This window comes from Brachypodium distachyon, chromosome 1 (assembly GCF_000005505.3).
Source record: "Brachypodium distachyon strain Bd21 chromosome 1, Brachypodium_distachyon_v3.0, whole genome shotgun sequence".
NCBI classification, from domain to species: domain Eukaryota; kingdom Viridiplantae; phylum Streptophyta; class Magnoliopsida; order Poales; family Poaceae; genus Brachypodium; species Brachypodium distachyon.
In genome coordinates this window covers 22,357,840-22,374,435 of record NC_016131.3, presented here as the reverse complement: position 1 = coordinate 22,374,435, position 16,596 = coordinate 22,357,840, and the positions used below count along the sequence as shown (strand labels likewise).

General features: G+C 45.5%; 3 protein-coding genes across 5 annotated transcripts; 1 reads left to right on the top strand and 2 right to left on the bottom strand.

The window, feature by feature from the left end:
- The first annotated feature begins 1,017 nt into the window (after nucleotides 1-1,017).
- On the top strand, nucleotides 1,018-3,705 carry LOC100826500 (7-deoxyloganetic acid glucosyltransferase). Its single transcript, XM_003560145.4, has 2 exons — nucleotides 1,018-2,633; nucleotides 3,306-3,705. Exon 1 carries the CDS (start codon nucleotides 1,178-1,180, stop codon nucleotides 2,612-2,614), a length of 1,437 nt encoding a protein of 478 aa, XP_003560193.1. The 5' UTR covers nucleotides 1,018-1,177; the 3' UTR covers nucleotides 2,615-2,633; nucleotides 3,306-3,705.
- A 553-nt stretch (nucleotides 3,706-4,258) lies between these two features.
- Nucleotides 4,259-6,403, bottom strand: LOC100826187 (anti-sigma-I factor RsgI6). Its single transcript, XM_003560144.4, has 3 exons — nucleotides 6,291-6,403; nucleotides 5,672-6,172; nucleotides 4,259-5,585 (listed from the first exon to the last, which is right to left on the bottom strand). The coding sequence occupies exons 1-3, from the start codon at nucleotides 6,303-6,305 to the stop codon at nucleotides 4,476-4,478; spliced, it is 1,626 nt and encodes a 541-aa protein (XP_003560192.1). The 5' UTR covers nucleotides 6,306-6,403; the 3' UTR covers nucleotides 4,259-4,475.
- A 5,322-nt stretch (nucleotides 6,404-11,725) lies between these two features.
- Nucleotides 11,726-16,504, bottom strand: LOC100845366 (exosome complex component RRP42). 3 transcript variants are annotated; one of them, XR_732590.3, is made up of 8 exons: nucleotides 16,266-16,500; nucleotides 16,086-16,142; nucleotides 15,654-15,746; nucleotides 14,463-14,541; nucleotides 14,000-14,124; nucleotides 13,042-13,185; nucleotides 12,126-12,637; nucleotides 11,726-12,037 (listed from the first exon to the last, which is right to left on the bottom strand). XR_732590.3 is itself a non-coding variant. In XM_014898985.2 (7 exons), the coding sequence occupies exons 1-7, from the start codon at nucleotides 16,389-16,391 to the stop codon at nucleotides 11,954-11,956; spliced, it is 708 nt and encodes a 235-aa protein (XP_014754471.1). In that variant the 5' UTR covers nucleotides 16,392-16,504; the 3' UTR covers nucleotides 11,726-11,953. The 3 variants fall into 3 exon arrangements, 2 of the variants coding, with proteins under 2 accessions (XP_014754471.1, XP_003563099.1); XM_014898985.2 differs by lacking the exon at nucleotides 12,126-12,637 and having other exon boundaries at nucleotides 16,266-16,504; XM_003563051.4 differs by having other exon boundaries at nucleotides 11,726-12,637.
- Nucleotides 16,505-16,596: the final 92 nt, after the last annotated feature.

Genomic DNA, 16,596 nt, shown 5'->3' with positions numbered 1-16,596 from the left:
ATAGATTCCGAAGGTGGCATGTAAAGTTTTTACGGGCCAAGTTTGCGGAATCTGTTCCACCCAGCCAAATCAGCACGGCAAAATAGTTTTCAGTAGACTTAATGCACGTTTTTTCGGGTTGAATTTTATGGGTCTGTTAGAGATTCTCTAAGGTAGGTAGACTTATGTACATTATTATCTAAAAGAACCGTAAGACATGTATTAACTGATTTGAATAGACACGGCAACATATATAACCGATACATTCAGGTGCCAAAAAAGGTAGATGCAAAATATACCAAGATCTACAATAAATTATTATACTATGAAAATATGTATAATAACAGATTTGTAAAACTAATTTGGAGTTCTAAACTAAGTACTCCGTGATTTGTAAACAACATTACAGCAATTAATTGTGGGGATCGACCGACAAAAGAGGGGTTTTCCTTGATTAAATGATCAGTTGTACTATTCTTGATTGAATTACTCACTTTCTTCGAGTGGTTTTGAAAGAAAAGGAAGAAAAGAACCGGTGGAGTGGTGGTTGCACGAGAAAAGGCTACTCATATTGTGAGTAACTAAGGTAAGGTAGTAACATAAGTGCGAACCAAACAATTTTGTGATGTGGCACAGTAATAAATGATGAAAGAGAGTGAGGTGGTAGCTAGATGTTTGTTACTATAACATCACAAATCAAGACAAAATGAGTTTATTACAACCTAATAAATAACACAAATCATGACCCACATATAAATTACTAACCACGAAGGTAATAACTTAAACTAATAACATAAACATGTTACTACTCTAAATTATTCCAACCATGATCAGCCTAAGATGAATATACACGTGGGCTGTAAATAAAGTAAGGCCAAAATAAAGCAGAAAAATCGGGAACCCTATATTCAGAGATTATTTTAGTATTGTTCTCACTCTTTATCATGCGGAGACATGTTCAATGTCTGCTAAACCGCAAGCACAGCACATGCCAAGATTCCCGTAACCAAATACTCCATAAATAAAACTCACGCGAGGGCACCGCGATCCATTGTAAATTGTCTGAGAAAACGATTGCCGGGGTTGGACTTTGGGTCGAGTGCGCGCACTGACGCAGAGCAAATAGAACCCAGTTCAGAGCCCTGATAAGCCGTTTGACCTGCCGTCCAGCCGGCGAGGAAGCGACGGAGGGACGGATATGTCGCCGCCGGCGCACGTGCTGGTGTTCCCATGGCCGCTCCAGGGCCACATCAACTCCATGCTCCATTTCGCCGCGGCCCTCGTCGGCGCCGGCCTCCACGTCACCTTCGTGCACACGGAGCACAACCTCCGCCGCGTTGACCCCGCCGCCGCTTCGCCACGCCTCCGCTTCACGTCCGTGCCGGACGGCCTCCCGGACGACCACCCGCGCTCCGTGGGCGACCTCAAGGACGTTGCCAAGTCCCTGATGACGACGGGTCCTGCCGTGTACCGTGCTCTCCTCGCTTCGCTGCTGCCCGCATCGACCCATGCCGATGCCGATGCCGATGGTCGCGGGTTCCCGCCGGTGTCGTGCGTCGTGGCGGACGGGCTACTGCCGTTCGCCATCGACATAGCTGAGGAGCTCGGCGTGCCCGCGCTTGCCTTCCGCACGGCCAGCGCGTGCAGCGTGTTGGCTTACTTCTCCATGGCCAGACTCATGGAGCTCGGCGAGGTCCCGTTCCCCGTAGGCGCCGACCTCGATGAGCCGGTCCGTGGCGTCCCGGGGATGGAGGATTTCCTTCGGCGGCGAGATCTCCCAAGCTCCTGCCGTCGTCACGCCGATACCCACGAGGTCGATCCCCTGCTTCAGTTACTCGTCAAGTTCACCCTTCACAGCTGCAAGGCTCGGGCGCTGATATTCAACACGGCCGCGTCGCTGGAGGGGGCAGCGGTTGCTCACATCGCGCCGCACATGCGTGACGTCTTCGCCATAGGCCCTCTCCACGCCATGTCGGTGGCCGCGCCGGCGCCGGCGGCAAGCTTGTGGCGCGAGGACGACGGCTGTGTCGCGTGGCTCGACGGGCACGCCGACCGGTCCGTCGTTTACGTCAGCCTGGGCAGCCTCGCCGTGATTTCGCTGGAGCAGTTCACCGAGTTCCTCTCCGGGCTCGTCAACGCCGGCTACGCGTTCCTGTGGGTGCTCCGGCCCGGCATGGTCGGGGCGAGCCAGAGCGCCGTCCTCCAGGAAGCCGTGGAGGCGGCGGGGCTCGGCAAGGCGCGCGTCGTGGACTGGGCGCCACAGCGAGACGTGCTGAGGCACCGCGCCGTGGGCTGCTTCCTGACCAACACCGGGTGGAACTCGACGCTGGAGGCCGTCGTCGAGGCCGTGCCGATGGTGTGCTGGCCGTTCTTCGCCGACCAGCAGATCAACAGCAGGTTCGTGGGCGCCGTGTGGGGGACAGGGCTGGACATGAAGGACGTGTGCGAGAGGGCCGTCATGGAGGGGATGGTGAGGGAGGCCATGGAGTCCGGCGGGTTAAGGATGTCGGCGCAAGCTCTGGCGCAGGAGGTGAGGCGGGACATCGCTCAAGGGGGGTCGTCGGCTCTGGAGTTCGAGAGGCTCGTCGGCTTCATCAAGGAGCTCACCGCGAAGTGTTCAATCGCAAATAAGTAACTTCACCCTGTGCTAACAGGTACTCTCTTGATCTAGATGTTTTTTAAGAATAGATAAATTCATATTTGACAAATTTGAGTCAAAAATTTAGCATCAGAGGAAGTACTTATCACGTGTGCTTAAGTGAAAATTAGAAACTTTCAGTCATATTATTAAATTTAAATAAATGGATCAGATTAAAGATGAAACATCCGGTCCTTCACATGGATGTGTCTAATCACTTTATTTTAAATTAATTTGTTGAAAATCTCTCAGTTTTACGACAACTTCTCGTAAGTATGGACATGATGTTATTCACTTCATATTCAATTTGATACTATCGAGTTGCCCTTTTTGTTTATGAACTTAAATGTGAATCAAATCGGTTTTGGACATGTGCATGTTTTGTAGCACGTGAAGGACAATTCTAACCTGACACCATTGTTCTGATTAATAGTACTATCTAAATACCTATGTGTTTCTACGGTAAAGAAGAAAAATCCATTTACAACGTAAGTAATAAATATCGAGCCAATTTTCATACTCCCTCCGTACAACAAAAGATGTCTCAATTTTGACTAAATTTGAATGCATCTATACACTAAATCATGTCTAGATGCATCCAAATTTTAACAAACTTAGACATCTTTTGTTGGACGGAGGGAGTACATAACATAGTTATGAGTAATTATACCAGCCACTATTTTGATAGATTTGTGGTGGAAGAGAGTATCAAACTTCCACAAATAATACGAATTGAAGGTGGCATCGTCGAAAGCAATGTGATCGTCATGAGGTGATGTCTGGAGTGAGTCTCAATCGTTGGTGTTTTGCACTTTACATTGACGGTGGTTCCGTTTGATCATGGTGTGGTGATGTCTGTTGCTATAGAAAGATATCTGTGAAAACCGTGTGAGAGAAACTTGAGGAAGAGTGATGTATTTTTGTTGGTGTGTGGATAGGGAACAATGTGTGAGAATCAAGTACTCCCTTTGTCCGGAAATGATTGACTTGGATTCTGGACAGAGGGGGTATATTGTTTTACTGGTGTGCAAGCAAAATGATGAACCCACATGGCTGATCTACATTACATTCTCAACGAGTTAGAAGAACGTATACTCTGTATGGCGTGGCATCCGATTTTTAGATGTTCTGCTTTGCACATCGCCATTTTTTTAACCGGGTGTGTGGCATTGTTTTTGGGAGGATTTTTAAAACTAACTTGAGATTATTATTTTTGGGAAATACGTGACACCGCATGAGATTATTGTTTATAAGGGGAAGTGGTGTGTGACACCACCAAATCTATCACCAACTCCCCTTTAATAACAAGGAAAAAACAAATCTTCGTTGCAAGAAAAATATGTAACTATGAAAAAGTTTTAAATAGGTAAATACAACAAGCCCATTGATGGCATGGCATGTATTTGCATATATCTCCTTGAGCAATCCGACGCCAAAGGTGAAGCAACCCTACAACATAACTGTAATCAACAGGATTTGAATTACAGTGAGTGAAGTCACGACCCCATAACTCCACCGCCCCCTTCTCTAAAGAAATATAGTAGTAACATGGAAGCTTGTTTCTTTATTCTCCTCCATTTTAGATCGGACCCCCCCCCCCCCGGTTCATCCAAACATAAGCACCCTATATACGAATATAAAGAGTAAAAGAGACTGTATAGTCCGAAAGCTTGTTTCTTTATTCATCTCAATAAAATTTAGACAGTACAATACCTTGCATTTGCATGCGTTACTGCCTTAGAAATACGAAATTATTCCGTACATGCTTATCCTTATTAATGTGACGTCCCTTAAATCACGTAATTGTGTACTATCGTGTAAGTCCTGATCCGTATTCATTAACGATCGAATGCCAGCGTCAGGCATCCAGATCCAGGACGAGAGTGGTGTCCCCTTTCTCCACGGTGAAGGCCTTGAGCTGCACCTCCCCGGCCTCGCTCACGATCTGCGCGACGTACGAGCCGTGGAATCCCCTGAACGCGAAACTCCCGTCGCCGTCCACGTTCCCGCGCACGTCCGTCTTCCACTCCCTCTGGAGGTTGAGAAACATCTGGCCGGCCTCGTTGACGGTGCCGTCGGCGTCCACCAGGTAGGCGTCCTGGCGCCACATCTGGCCCTGCATGAACCCCCAGAGCACGACGCCGTGCACGGCCGGGTGCGCGAACGCCTCCCGGAGCATCACCTCCAGGTCCGCGGCCCGGAGGCCCACGTCGGGCTCGCTCACGTCCAGCTCCGTGAACCAGATCGGGATCCCCGTGGCCGCCAGCCTGTCCAGCGCGCCGGAGACGACCTCGCCCACGGGGCGGGTGACGTGGCCCTGGAGCCCGATCCCCCCGACCGTGGCCCCGCCACGCTGGAGCTCCGAGATCAGCTCCATGTACTTGTCGGGAGTCGCGTTGGGGTCGTCGCCGCACTCCACGTTGTAGTCGTTCACGAAGAGCTGCGCGCCGGGGTCGATCCGGGCCGCCTCGCGGAACATGATGGCGGGGGCGCCCTCGCCCAGCCGGTCCCGGAAGAAGCGCCCGTGGAGCATCTCGTTGTTGACGTCGTAGTGGCCGAAGCGGCCCGCGTAGCGGGACACGAGGCCCTCGAGGCGGGCCTTGACGGCGGGCTGGAGGTCGTCCCGGCCCAGGTCCTTGACCCACTGCTGCACGTTGCTCTCCACGGCCCAGAACACGCAGTGGCCGCGCACGCGCTTGCCGTGGCGCTCGCAGAAGCCCAGGAGCGCGTCGGCGTCGGCGTAGCTCACCTGCCCTTGCTGCGGCTCCGTGTGGTACCACTTGAGCTCGTTCTCGAACACGGCCCAGGAGAAGTGGTTGCTGAAGAAGTCCACGAAGGCACCGTTCTGGACAACCGTGCCGTTGATGCAGGAGCCGAACGGGAAGGCGTTGTCCAGCTGCACCACCCGGATGCTGGCCGCCTCTCCGGCCGCGCCGCCCAGCTTCAGAACCACGTCCCGCTTGCGCGCCTGTTCATTCAAATTCAAACACCATTATATATACCAGTGTACATGTTTGACCTCGTGATCTCAGTCCACGCTGCTAGCTAGCTCACCTTGTCAGTCTTGTCCTGTAGTTCCCTGAACCGGGACTGCCGGTCCGTGGCGAAGACGCGGAGATCCTTGACCATGACGTCGACGCCGGCCGGCGCGCCGTGGACGTAGACAGACGCGGCGCGGGGCTCCGTTTTGAGCCGGAACGTGCCGTTGATCTCCGTCCACCCGCCTGCCGCCACCTCGGCGCACTCGACCCAGCTGCACGCCTCATCGTCGCTGCCGCCGCCTTCCACGCGAAGGCTGACGCGCACCTCCGCGGCACCGGAGCCGGCGGTCCCCTGCAGACTGATCCACCCGGTGACGCGGTAAGTGACCCTCGGCTTCAGCGCGCCGTCCGGGATCGCCTGCCGCATGCCGTCCTCGTCGTCCGCGCGCCCCGCCACCAGCAGCCCGTCATTGTGCACGGACAATACCGTCGTGCGCGAGCCCACGGGGGCCCAGCCGCCGCCGTCTTCCTCCGCCGTGCTGTTCTTCACCAGGTTCACGTTGAAGGCCACCTCCTGATCATCGAAACAAAGTGATTGTCACGTGAGAATTGCCAAGTATATATACGTGATCGATATGGGTAGAGACTACAGAGACATGTACCACATGACTCGATCATGCAATGGTGAATACCTGAGTGCTTGCCATCTTACAACAACAGACAGATCCTAGCTAGGGCCCGATCGATCAGCTTGGAAATGTGAGAACGAATAGCCAAGGAAGCAGCTAGCTCTGTTTGGTCTTTGTGGTGAGGGGGAATTGGATCACGGTGGCCACGGTATTTAAAGGGCAGATTTGGCGGCGCGCGGACGTCGACGTCGAGATCCCATATTTCCCATATGGTTTAGTCGTTATCACCAACAAGGGAGGAACCAAGACGTACGACGCACAAACTGAAAGCAATGAATATCGCTCCGATCCGGCCGCTGCTTTTGAGCAACAGTGAAGATAAGACTGCACAAGCCTGCGTCCTCGTTGCATTCCCTCCCAGAGCGGCGCGCGCTTGCCTAGCTACGTACACCTACTGTTAATTAGACGAGGGTACACCCACGGCGAAATACATCGGCCGGAAACGCAGCCGCCCATCAGTCAGAGGGCGTGCTTTCTGGCGTCGTGTAAGTCGCGTACGTAAGCAGAACAGGCGGACCAAACGAGATGCTTATTACCGATCGGTAGGCCCAGGGCAATTTAGTCTTCTTTTACGGTTTTGTTATTAGTAAGTCTGCATGTTTTTTAAGTTAGAGATCAATCCACATATTAGCCATCGGATCTTGATCCAACGATAGCAACTGAGAGATGAGAGAATATCCTCATATCTTAATTCAACGACTCTGAAACGTCGACTGATATCTAAGGCTAATTTTTTTTAAACAAGCGACTTAAAAATAGCCACACCCCTTTCTTTTATTTGTAAAGCAACCTTTATTAAATCAAATGGCAGGTAAATCATCGACCAAGAGAAGAAAGGGAGAAGCTAGCTAGGGTATCATCAAGCCATATATTCTCAGGATTGGCACCCCCAACAGTTTTTTAGTGTGGACTAGTGGTAGATTTGTGTTAATCTTGATACTGTCGGCCATTAGCAAAGATTTTTCTTTTCGAAAAGGAATGAATAGCATCGATCTCTACATCTATGGATACACAACCAATATATTATTAAACTTTCAATTATCATACAAATCTAAGATATTGCAGCCAAACATGAGAAATAAGCTAGGACAAAACATCAAAATTTTAGCCTAAGACCGGTGCGCCATCCAAACCGGTTGAAAAATTCTTATGCATGTGACCATCTCCAAACTGCTGCACTTAGATTACATAGATTATCTGGCCACCATCAGAAACAGTAGGGACCAAACACGGAGCCAATAATCCACCCGAAGAATAACCTACAAAAATTGGAAACTGTTTTCTTGTTTATTAGCAAAGATAGAGACCTAAGCTCTAAGTTCCCAAGACAATTAGCCCACAACAATGTCGAAGAGAACGATCCATCGATTCACGAGTATACACACCTTGATGCATACAACTTCTGAAGTCGAAACTCCCTGTGAAGGTCCATAAATCGCCACCCCCACACGACGCCTGACCTAGGGCTATTGACCTCCATCGTCTAGTTAAACGGCAGCCACGCACCCTCAACTACGACTATTCGATCCGATCTCTTTGGCGACTCACGTCTGACCTATGCATACTAATGTTGCAGTTAAATTGTACAAACTACTTATTCACAAACTGTAAAAAAAAACTACTTATTTTCAAAAAGAAAGATTTCAGTTAGAATTTTTGTTAGATAAATTTATGCAAATAACATAGAAGATGAGAATAATTTGGAGTGTAGGTATTTATTTATTTTAATTTTAGTATGTGCCAAAACGAAGAGAAACACAACTAATAATATTGGAAGGAAAGAGCCGAGTTCAACATTCATAAGATTTTGACTCGTTCGATGAGCTGGTGTACAAAAAGCTACACCCTCCGAGGCTCCGATCCATAATAAATGTCTCAGATTTAATATAAATATGGAGATTTCATTTGAACTGCAAAACATAGAGTTAGCACATACTTGTCACCCTCGGCAGACAAGAACACACATAGATCCTAGCTCTAGAGGTTCTCAAGTACACCAAAATCGCCAACAAAACAGCTCACAGAGCCAAATGATAGTTTTGACAGCTTCAGATAGTTGTGAGCCAACGACAAGCAGCAATCAACAACTCAGATCTCCTCTTCATCGTATGGTTTGTCTTGGATACGCCACACGTCCATAGCAGCCAGCTGGGTTGGAGTTACAGTTTGATATGGATGCTATATTTAAGGCTTGATATAATTTTTGTTATATGTCTTGTGTTTATAAAAAGATACTATATGGTCAATTTATTTATTTTTCTAGTCCCCTTCGTTTTCAATTCCTGACTCCGCCCAGAGTGTTGATTTGAGTTTAAACCCAGAAGCTATCATGTAGGCGTGTGTTGCTAGTGATTCTATATTATTGCTAATTATGGTTTCAATCTTGATATAATATCAAGAGCACCTCCAACTAATTTTTTGGCAAGATATTTGATGAAAGCTCACCTTCTGGTGGATCCCTGAAGAAACCATGTGAAAAGTCATGTTTAGAAGTTTTTAGAAATCCACGGAATAAAATAAAGTATGTCGTGGATGTGATGGTCCGTAAACATGTAGAATTTTAAGTGTGCACTTGTGCTATATGTCATCTAAACTGTGTTGATAGGGCACTAGTAGAGACAGGCTTTCGTCCCGTAGGCAATGGCCGATTGCCGACACTGGTCAGGGGTTTCCCTCGTTCTCAATCTCCAGTCCTGGACAATTGTTTTCCGTTATATTTCATAATGGAAAGCAGATGAGTCCCGGGTTGAAATGTAGAATTTTAAGTTCAAAGTGAAATTCACGTGGCAGGTATGAAAAAGAACAGTCAAAACATTAAATGGAGACATCAGTATTTATGTTGAAATGTTCTTATACATATCTCAAATGATCACTGGCTTATCTTTGTGGGGAAATGTTCACGGCTTTTTTTTTGCGGGGAACTGCTTTTAACTTGAAAGTCTGCATGTTTATAAAACATATCCACTCCCAATAGACTGTATTTGTTTTAAATAGTTTTTAAATCCAGTAAATGTACTCCCTCCGTACTAAAATAAGTGATGTGGATTTGTATAAGAATCTATACAAATCCATGTACTTATTTTGGGACGGAGAGAGTAGTTTTACCGAGTTTTCATCATGACCTGGTTTACACGCGTATAATATTTTTATTTTATCGACTTTTTTTTGAGAAATTTTTATCGATTTCTACTAGTGCGTATTGGCGGTGAAACATTTGCGCATGGGCAGCCGTCAGCATTGTCCTCACGTTTACGCTAGAAAATTCCGACCGACCAATCAATAAGATCAATAACTGGCAGCCGTCAGGTTACAGCGTACGTGATGGGCATGTGGGTATCTTTCACAGTTCACACGGATAAAATGAAGGTAGCTAGCCACAGCGTGAAGCTACAAAAAACGGCCAAGGCAAGAAGAGCCCACGACTCTTTCCAGTCCGATCCTGAACTTCTGGCCTGATGGACGATGCATTACATCCATGGGAGAGGTACTACGCGTATAAACAACCGACCGATGGAAGCAACTCATCGTAAACCGTAAAATGCATTGATGGAAGACAAGAAACGCTAGCTCTTGCTTGCACTATCACTCAAGCACAATATACTGCATTTGGCTTCAGTTGCAACGACGACACTCCGTCATTTCTGTTCCATGTCATAGATGGGAAATTCGGTCATGTCTTTTATTTATTTGTCTGGGAGAAAATTTGGCCATGTCAGTGATTGCACACCATGTGATCTCATTTCACTCTTGGCCTGGCCTCCCAAATTGGGAAATTTGGGATAGCACCGGCGCCCCATCACGTGCATCGAAATCTTGTTGCGTCTGTGTCTCGCTTCGATTGCTTGCGCCGTCACGGCCGGAAGATTTTATTACTGCCCATCATCTGGCGCCGGCCGTCGAGCTAACTGAACTGAAGCGCGCGCGTGTTTCCGTCTCACGGTGGGAACGATCTGGATCTGTGCCATACTGGGGCTGCCTCTCGGGGCCTCCTAAATCGCAACGCTTTTGAGCCGTTATTCGAATCGTGAAACCATATGCTTTACAATTAATTACAAACGCTAGCTCTCTACGCCTGCAGGTTAAGCGAATTATACCGACCTCACGTCATCGCTCGCCGCCAGCGGCATTACGCCAGTGATCCATCGGCAGCCTGCAAGTTGTCACGCCTCAGACTTTTCTTTTTTGGCGTGGTGAACAATCCCAACAATGCATGCAGCTTGGACAAGGAGAGGCTCATGGCCTCATCATGGTGACCTAGCTGGCGGTTCATCTGGGCGGAAAGAAACAAACGCATTTCAAGATCCATTGCAAGATAGCCTGGGCCGTTGCTCAGCTTATTTTCCATGGGATCAGGCTGTGGCAGATGGCTGGTCTCCGCGGCGTCGCCTACTTTTGATGGATAGACAATTGTGGCACCACGCCGTGCGCCGTCCCAAACGTTGCTCAACATACGTTTCTTTCCCTCCGTAGTCCCGCCTTTTTCTCTGACTTTTGTTTGCACTTTGTGCTTACGTAAATCCTAACTCTTAATTACTTGAATCGGGTTGACGTTTTCATCAATAAAAGTTATTATTCTTTTTTCTCAAAAAGGAGGGCAACCCCCCCTCTTCATCCGTCTATACACATCATATTATTAAGCATCATTCAAAATACAGGTCGCAAGCATTCAAGGTGCAAGTTTCAAGTCATACAGCCAAAATGAATTAAAAAAACATGTCATATAGAGCCCACTATTCTAACAGCAGCCCGCAAAAAACAAAAAACAAAAATAAAATGTTGGGCGTTCAATCACAACAGCACACCACCACTAATAATTGAAGCACAAGTCATGTTTGATCATCCGGATGATCTGTCCTCTGTGCCTCCATCGGACGATCGAGATGCTCCAGATGATGTTCTGTTGTTTGACGTGAAGGCTGATCTCCTCGCGGCATGTAAAATCCCTGGTAAAAAAAGGCTGTCTTTCGATTCGCTGCCCTCTTCAGAAATAAACGGATCGTTGTCTCCGTTTCGTTAAAAAAAGGACATTGTTCCGTGATGAATTATTAATCAATTTTTATCAAAAGGCTGACGGCGAGAGACATTCCAAATTGTTAGTTTGGAAGCCGAATTTGAGAAACATAAAGTCATCTTCGATCGACCTGAGTCGATGAATCGAACCATGATTTCAGATTATTTTTTTCATATGGCTTATGGATAAAAAAAATCTATGTTTGGTCAACTCTCCTCTAAACTATGTCCAACTTAATTCTTTAAAGTTCCAGGGTGGTACACTAAGTTACAGATTAGTAGAAATTGAGGACTAATTTCAGTCTCATTTTTCTTATATAAGTTATCTAGCCTATGGTTGTCAGGTCTTTTCTTTTACTGATTGTTGGTGTACTGCTAGTAATGTTTCTCTGTTGGTTCCAACACAGCATAACCAAAAGATCACAACATGATCAGCAAATTTCTTAACATTTAAATCTATGAAAAAGCAGGCAGCAGTTTGTTTAGAGTCAACCAAGAGTAACAGAGAAGATACAACATTTTGCTCCATCTCTATAAGCATAGGCCTCAGCTGTTAAAGCATCAGCAATGAGATCATGTCGTGTACTGCTTGCCGCCAAAATTCTTTCATCATGATCTCAGTTAACACTCCTGATTTTGCTTCCATCGTATTCGCATCAATATAGGCCACATCCACATTCACCTTGTAGAAGTCTTCTCGTGATCGTTGCCAACTGGTCTTGGACGACCCCTTGATACCCCTGAAACATTGCTTCGAGCTGACAATAAGTTCTGCTACAAAATCATGTACCCATCTACATGCCTGTGAAATTTTAACATGAGATTTACCATGTAGACAATCATCACGAGCAGACCATACCAACTACATAGCACAAAGACTATAACTTTCTTTTTCTTCGTCACAAGTAGATGAATCAAGTAAATCTTTTGCCCGGGATAAAGGATGCAGTTTTGGCAGTTTGATGTTATAGATATTTTTTAAAGAACTCCAAGAAACTTTCGTGCAAGGGCATTCTGTTCGACATTATAGCGAGGCAATTTGCAAGGGTAAGCAGAGGCAGGCAGTCAGTAGTGATCAGGACATCTTCTCTGCTTCTTTTTCTTCACTCGTCCATTACCGCTTCAGCAGCTGCAATCTCCGAGTCCAAGAGAGATATAAACCGCTGGCTTACATGCTTCGCCACAGATATCATGTCGAAAATGACGGTTGGATCCAACCCTGCACCTCCCCTCTTGGTCAGCCCGCATATCTGGCCACGCCTGTTGACTGAAACCGAAACCGCAGAGCTCATCTGGGATTCCTCCTCAGAAGTGGCATCAACAATGTAGTGCTTACCTACCTGGCTTAAGGACAAGTAGGTCACAAAGCAGAAAAGGCGATAAATATACACAGAAATGCACTTAGAAGCATAGCTGCATAAGAAACATAAGTCGTAACCCCAATAAAACGAGGGAACTTATTCAATTCAATCCAAGTTTAGCACACCATCAGTTTATAAACATTTGTCTTACATGACAGTTTGAAACATGCTTGTCAGTGGAATGTCAGAAGTGGGAAGATTGATTAATGTGTATCCAAAAATAGACCTACATTCGAAAGACCGTTCTAATCCTATCATGTTTTGGTTGTTATGAACTTATTATGGTGCGGTATATCTAAACAATTCAACAATCACACAAACAATATAACACATTCCTTACCGACAACAAAAGGACCAAAGTTACTCAAAAGGAAAAGATATACCTTTGTCAATGTAACTATAACAGGCACACTAGAAGTGTCAAATTGCAAAAATTCTTCATCACTGACATCAACCTCAGGTTCTCCATCCGTTTCAGCATTAAGAGAAACATTAACTTTTGGTATACCTGTATCACTCAAAGCAACCTGTAATAAAGTATACAAAGTATTAGTACCCCCACAAATGTACAAATTATTTTGTCTTCATGGTGTCAACTAATGTTATGTGCAGCAGAAAGGGGCCCACTATCACCAAGCATTATACGAATAGTTGATACTTGATAGTACAGCTACAACCGAGGGTACGAGAAACCACCAGCAAATTACCAAAAACCAGTTGTTCTCACAGTAAACTGCTTGAATTTGGCTGCCAACAGGCAACAAAATCTTGATTCATCAAAGCTTTACAAAGTAACTCCAATTTATGCCTGATTTACTGATTCCGATCATGCTTCACGTTCTATGTTCAGAAACCACATTGTTTCAAATAGCACCATTGAAAATCTACCAAGGGATTCAAGTAGCCCTTGAAATTGTCCACTTGATTGGTTCTTGAAACAGAAGAGAAATATACTAGCTGGCCTCCTGTAAGTACGATTTATCTTTCATAGGTTTGTATTTCTTCTCGTATGCGAACGAATGACACAAAACAAGTTAGCCAGTTATTCCTTTGTACACAACTCATCTGGTATTGATAAGCTCAGTGTGCTGGCAGAAAAATGAAGAAAGTACACCGTTTTGTTTTTATTTTAAAATGACTGAGGAAGTATAACAAAACTCATTGCATTGGATACTTTCATACTTTTTTTGTCGTTCTCAGAAATTGCAAGTTGGATCACAACATAACTGATGACACTTAATAACCAATAAATGTGCTGACATGAAATTCCTGGCTTCAGCAAAACATGCAACAAAAAATATAACTTGAGACTGCAAGTGATTAGAAGCAACCACCAATTACCTTTATTGCAGCAGCTAGTGCATCAAGCAAATTACCATCAGAACTGACCACAAGTCCATCAATGTACAAATCCCAACAGGCTTTTCCCTCGAGAACAATTAGGGACGATAAATCAATTGCAGCCCCTGAAATATGGTTCTTGCATTGGGGTCAATGAGATTGTAACAATGACTGAGAACAAGAGTAACCATGGTCATCTATTTCCAGCCTTCCAGAAGAATATAAAAGCAAGCCAGCCAACAACATAATGAGAATCCACTTTTCGTTACCGATTACTTAAAGACAAGAAACAAGAAGACAACAACAGAAACCGAGCTAAATCTGGTCAAATTGTAAAACCCTAAATATAATCTTCTCTTAAGAGTTAACGCGGTGAATCCAAGAGCAGACTCAACTCTGGCAGATCGAACGCTGCTGTTAAAAAGTGACACGGGTAACTGTGAACAATAAAATTATATGTCACCTGCCCCACTTTTACCACCCAGTAAACATCTTTGCAGCGCAACAGAGAGCTCAGCAGACAAATCTTCAGAACCTCTGCCCTAAATTTCAAATATAATGCAAATCAGTCAATCACGTGAAGAAAAGCACATAGAAAAAAGAAGTGATCGGAAAGAAAACGAACAATACAAATTGAAGGAGTTTAATAATTGCATGTATGTTGTGAACAGGCAATAACTGCAAGCTTTTGTTATATGGTGCATAGCAGGAGCACATTTTACACTTGGGGGTACTATTCTTACATAGTTACAATTATCATGAGTTCAAGGAAATTCTAGATATAAGTTTCTACTTTAAATAGTCAATTTGCCCTGAAGGCCACATCCAAGAATGCACACAGCGAAAATCTGGGTGATGAGTTGAGTCCACTGCACAGGTTTACTGCTATTTCTAAACATGATTCTCAAGCTATGGAAAATAATATGAATCTAGAGTTGATTTCAATTTGTTAGAAGCAGCTTAAAAGGTAGTACTAAGTTAAACTGCGACGAGGGCCAGCTTAGTACTTTACTGAAACTATGGCACATTCGACTTTTTACGAGTCAAGATGGAGAGCGAATTAAATAATTCACATGTCTCGTATCTCCATCAGAATAAAACAGTGGGTTGACAACAGTGCGGGAAAGAGGACTATAAGAACTACCGACTGTTCTGTCAAGTTTAAGTAACTATAACCCTCCCTACAAAATGCATTCCACACAATGTTTTGAACTCCAACACCATATCCAGAATACAGGATATGTGAGATTCATAGTCCAAAGAAAAAATACAAGATAAAGAGCATGTTTCTGTCAACTAGCGTATAGTGAATCATTACAAGGAGTCCTATCTTCAAGAGTACAAGAAAAGGCTACTGAGAATAAAATATCGAATAGCTTTATATCACTATTTGCAAAAACACTATTTCAGATATGTTTCATAAGATCATCACTATTGTCCTCATGACTCTTCAATCTTCATAGCAAACAAATAATTTTATGTTTGTTTTTCATCACAACATTAGTATCAATTATCCATTGGTAGACTCATGTCTATTATGCAAAAGAACTACATGGGATAAACTCCATACTGCAGACATATATTGGGTATTTGCATTTAATGTAACAGATGAAAGGATGCTTTGAGTTTAATCCAAGTACAACACATTACTAACCTCAAAAATAGGTGCAGCGGTTGGGCTACAATCAACATAAATGGAAACTTTTCCTTTGTCAGGATGAAGAACAGTTGGTTTCCCCAACTCAGCCTGCAGATGAATATTCAGTGTAATAAAACTAGAAGAGAGTAATAAGTAAAGCAGAACATGACAAGGTTTTTCTTATCATCTTAATGCTCTCCACACACACAAATCATCAATGCGATTCACATTGGATGAATGGAACAATATTAGAAGTATTGTCAACTTGGCTACATAGATCCATGATGCTCAACGAGAGCCAATTAATTGATAAGCTCAATTCGGAAGGACACAAAACAATCTTGTCTTTATTTTATTTTTCTAAAACAGAAAAGGGGAATGCAAGACTTAAACAATTGGCGTAGCATGTCACAGACAATGCACTTAGCTCTAAGGGCTGATTCGTACCTTGACGCTAGCAATGACTTCGGTGGCACCGAGTCTGACGCGCGCCGAGCCGTTCGCCTACAACCACCACCACCACACCAATCCCAAGTAAGATTTTTCCATTCTCAGGGACAGACAGAGAGAAGCAATCTGAAGTGTAAGATTTAGACCAAAGGTATCATCAGGAGGAGATCCGTGTACCTGGGGGATGACCCCGGTCTCGACGGTGACGGGCCGGAACTGCAGCTTGGTGCGGCCGTCGGCGCGGAGGTCCTGCGCGATGCCTCCGCGGATGAAGTGCTTCTCCCCCTCCGAGAGCCCCACCATCCTATCGGCGGCCCGTGCCGGCGCCGGCGGCGATGCGGCAGAGCCCGGCGGTTGCTGTGGGAAGGCGAGGAGAGGGAGCAGGGGACTTGGGCAGGGTACTGCGGTCTGCGGGGTTTTAGGTCTGCCCAGAAATGGGCTTCAAATATGTGAATTTTGGGCCATGGTTGTATAAGGCCTACTAGAGGAATACGTTCTTAGCTCCTTT

Coding starts and splice junctions, on each gene's coding strand:
- LOC100845366 (XM_003563051.4), bottom strand. CDS start 16,391: ATGGTGGGGCTCTCGGAGGGGGAGAAGCACTTCATCCGCGGAGGCATC. Junction 16,143..16,265: donor AGACCGGGGTCATCCCCCAG/GTACACGGATCT, acceptor TGGTGGTTGTAG/GCGAACGGCTCGGCGCGCGT. Junction 13,186..13,999: donor CACTAGCTGCTGCAATAAAG/GTAATTGGTGGT, acceptor ACTTTATTACAG/GTTGCTTTGAGTGATACAGG.
- LOC100826187 (XM_003560144.4), bottom strand. Junction 5,586..5,671: donor TACAGGACAAGACTGACAAG/GTGAGCTAGCTA, acceptor TTGAATGAACAG/GCGCGCAAGCGGGACGTGGT.
- LOC100826500 (XM_003560145.4), top strand. CDS start 1,178: ATGTCGCCGCCGGCGCACGTGCTGGTGTTCCCATGGCCGCTCCAGGGC.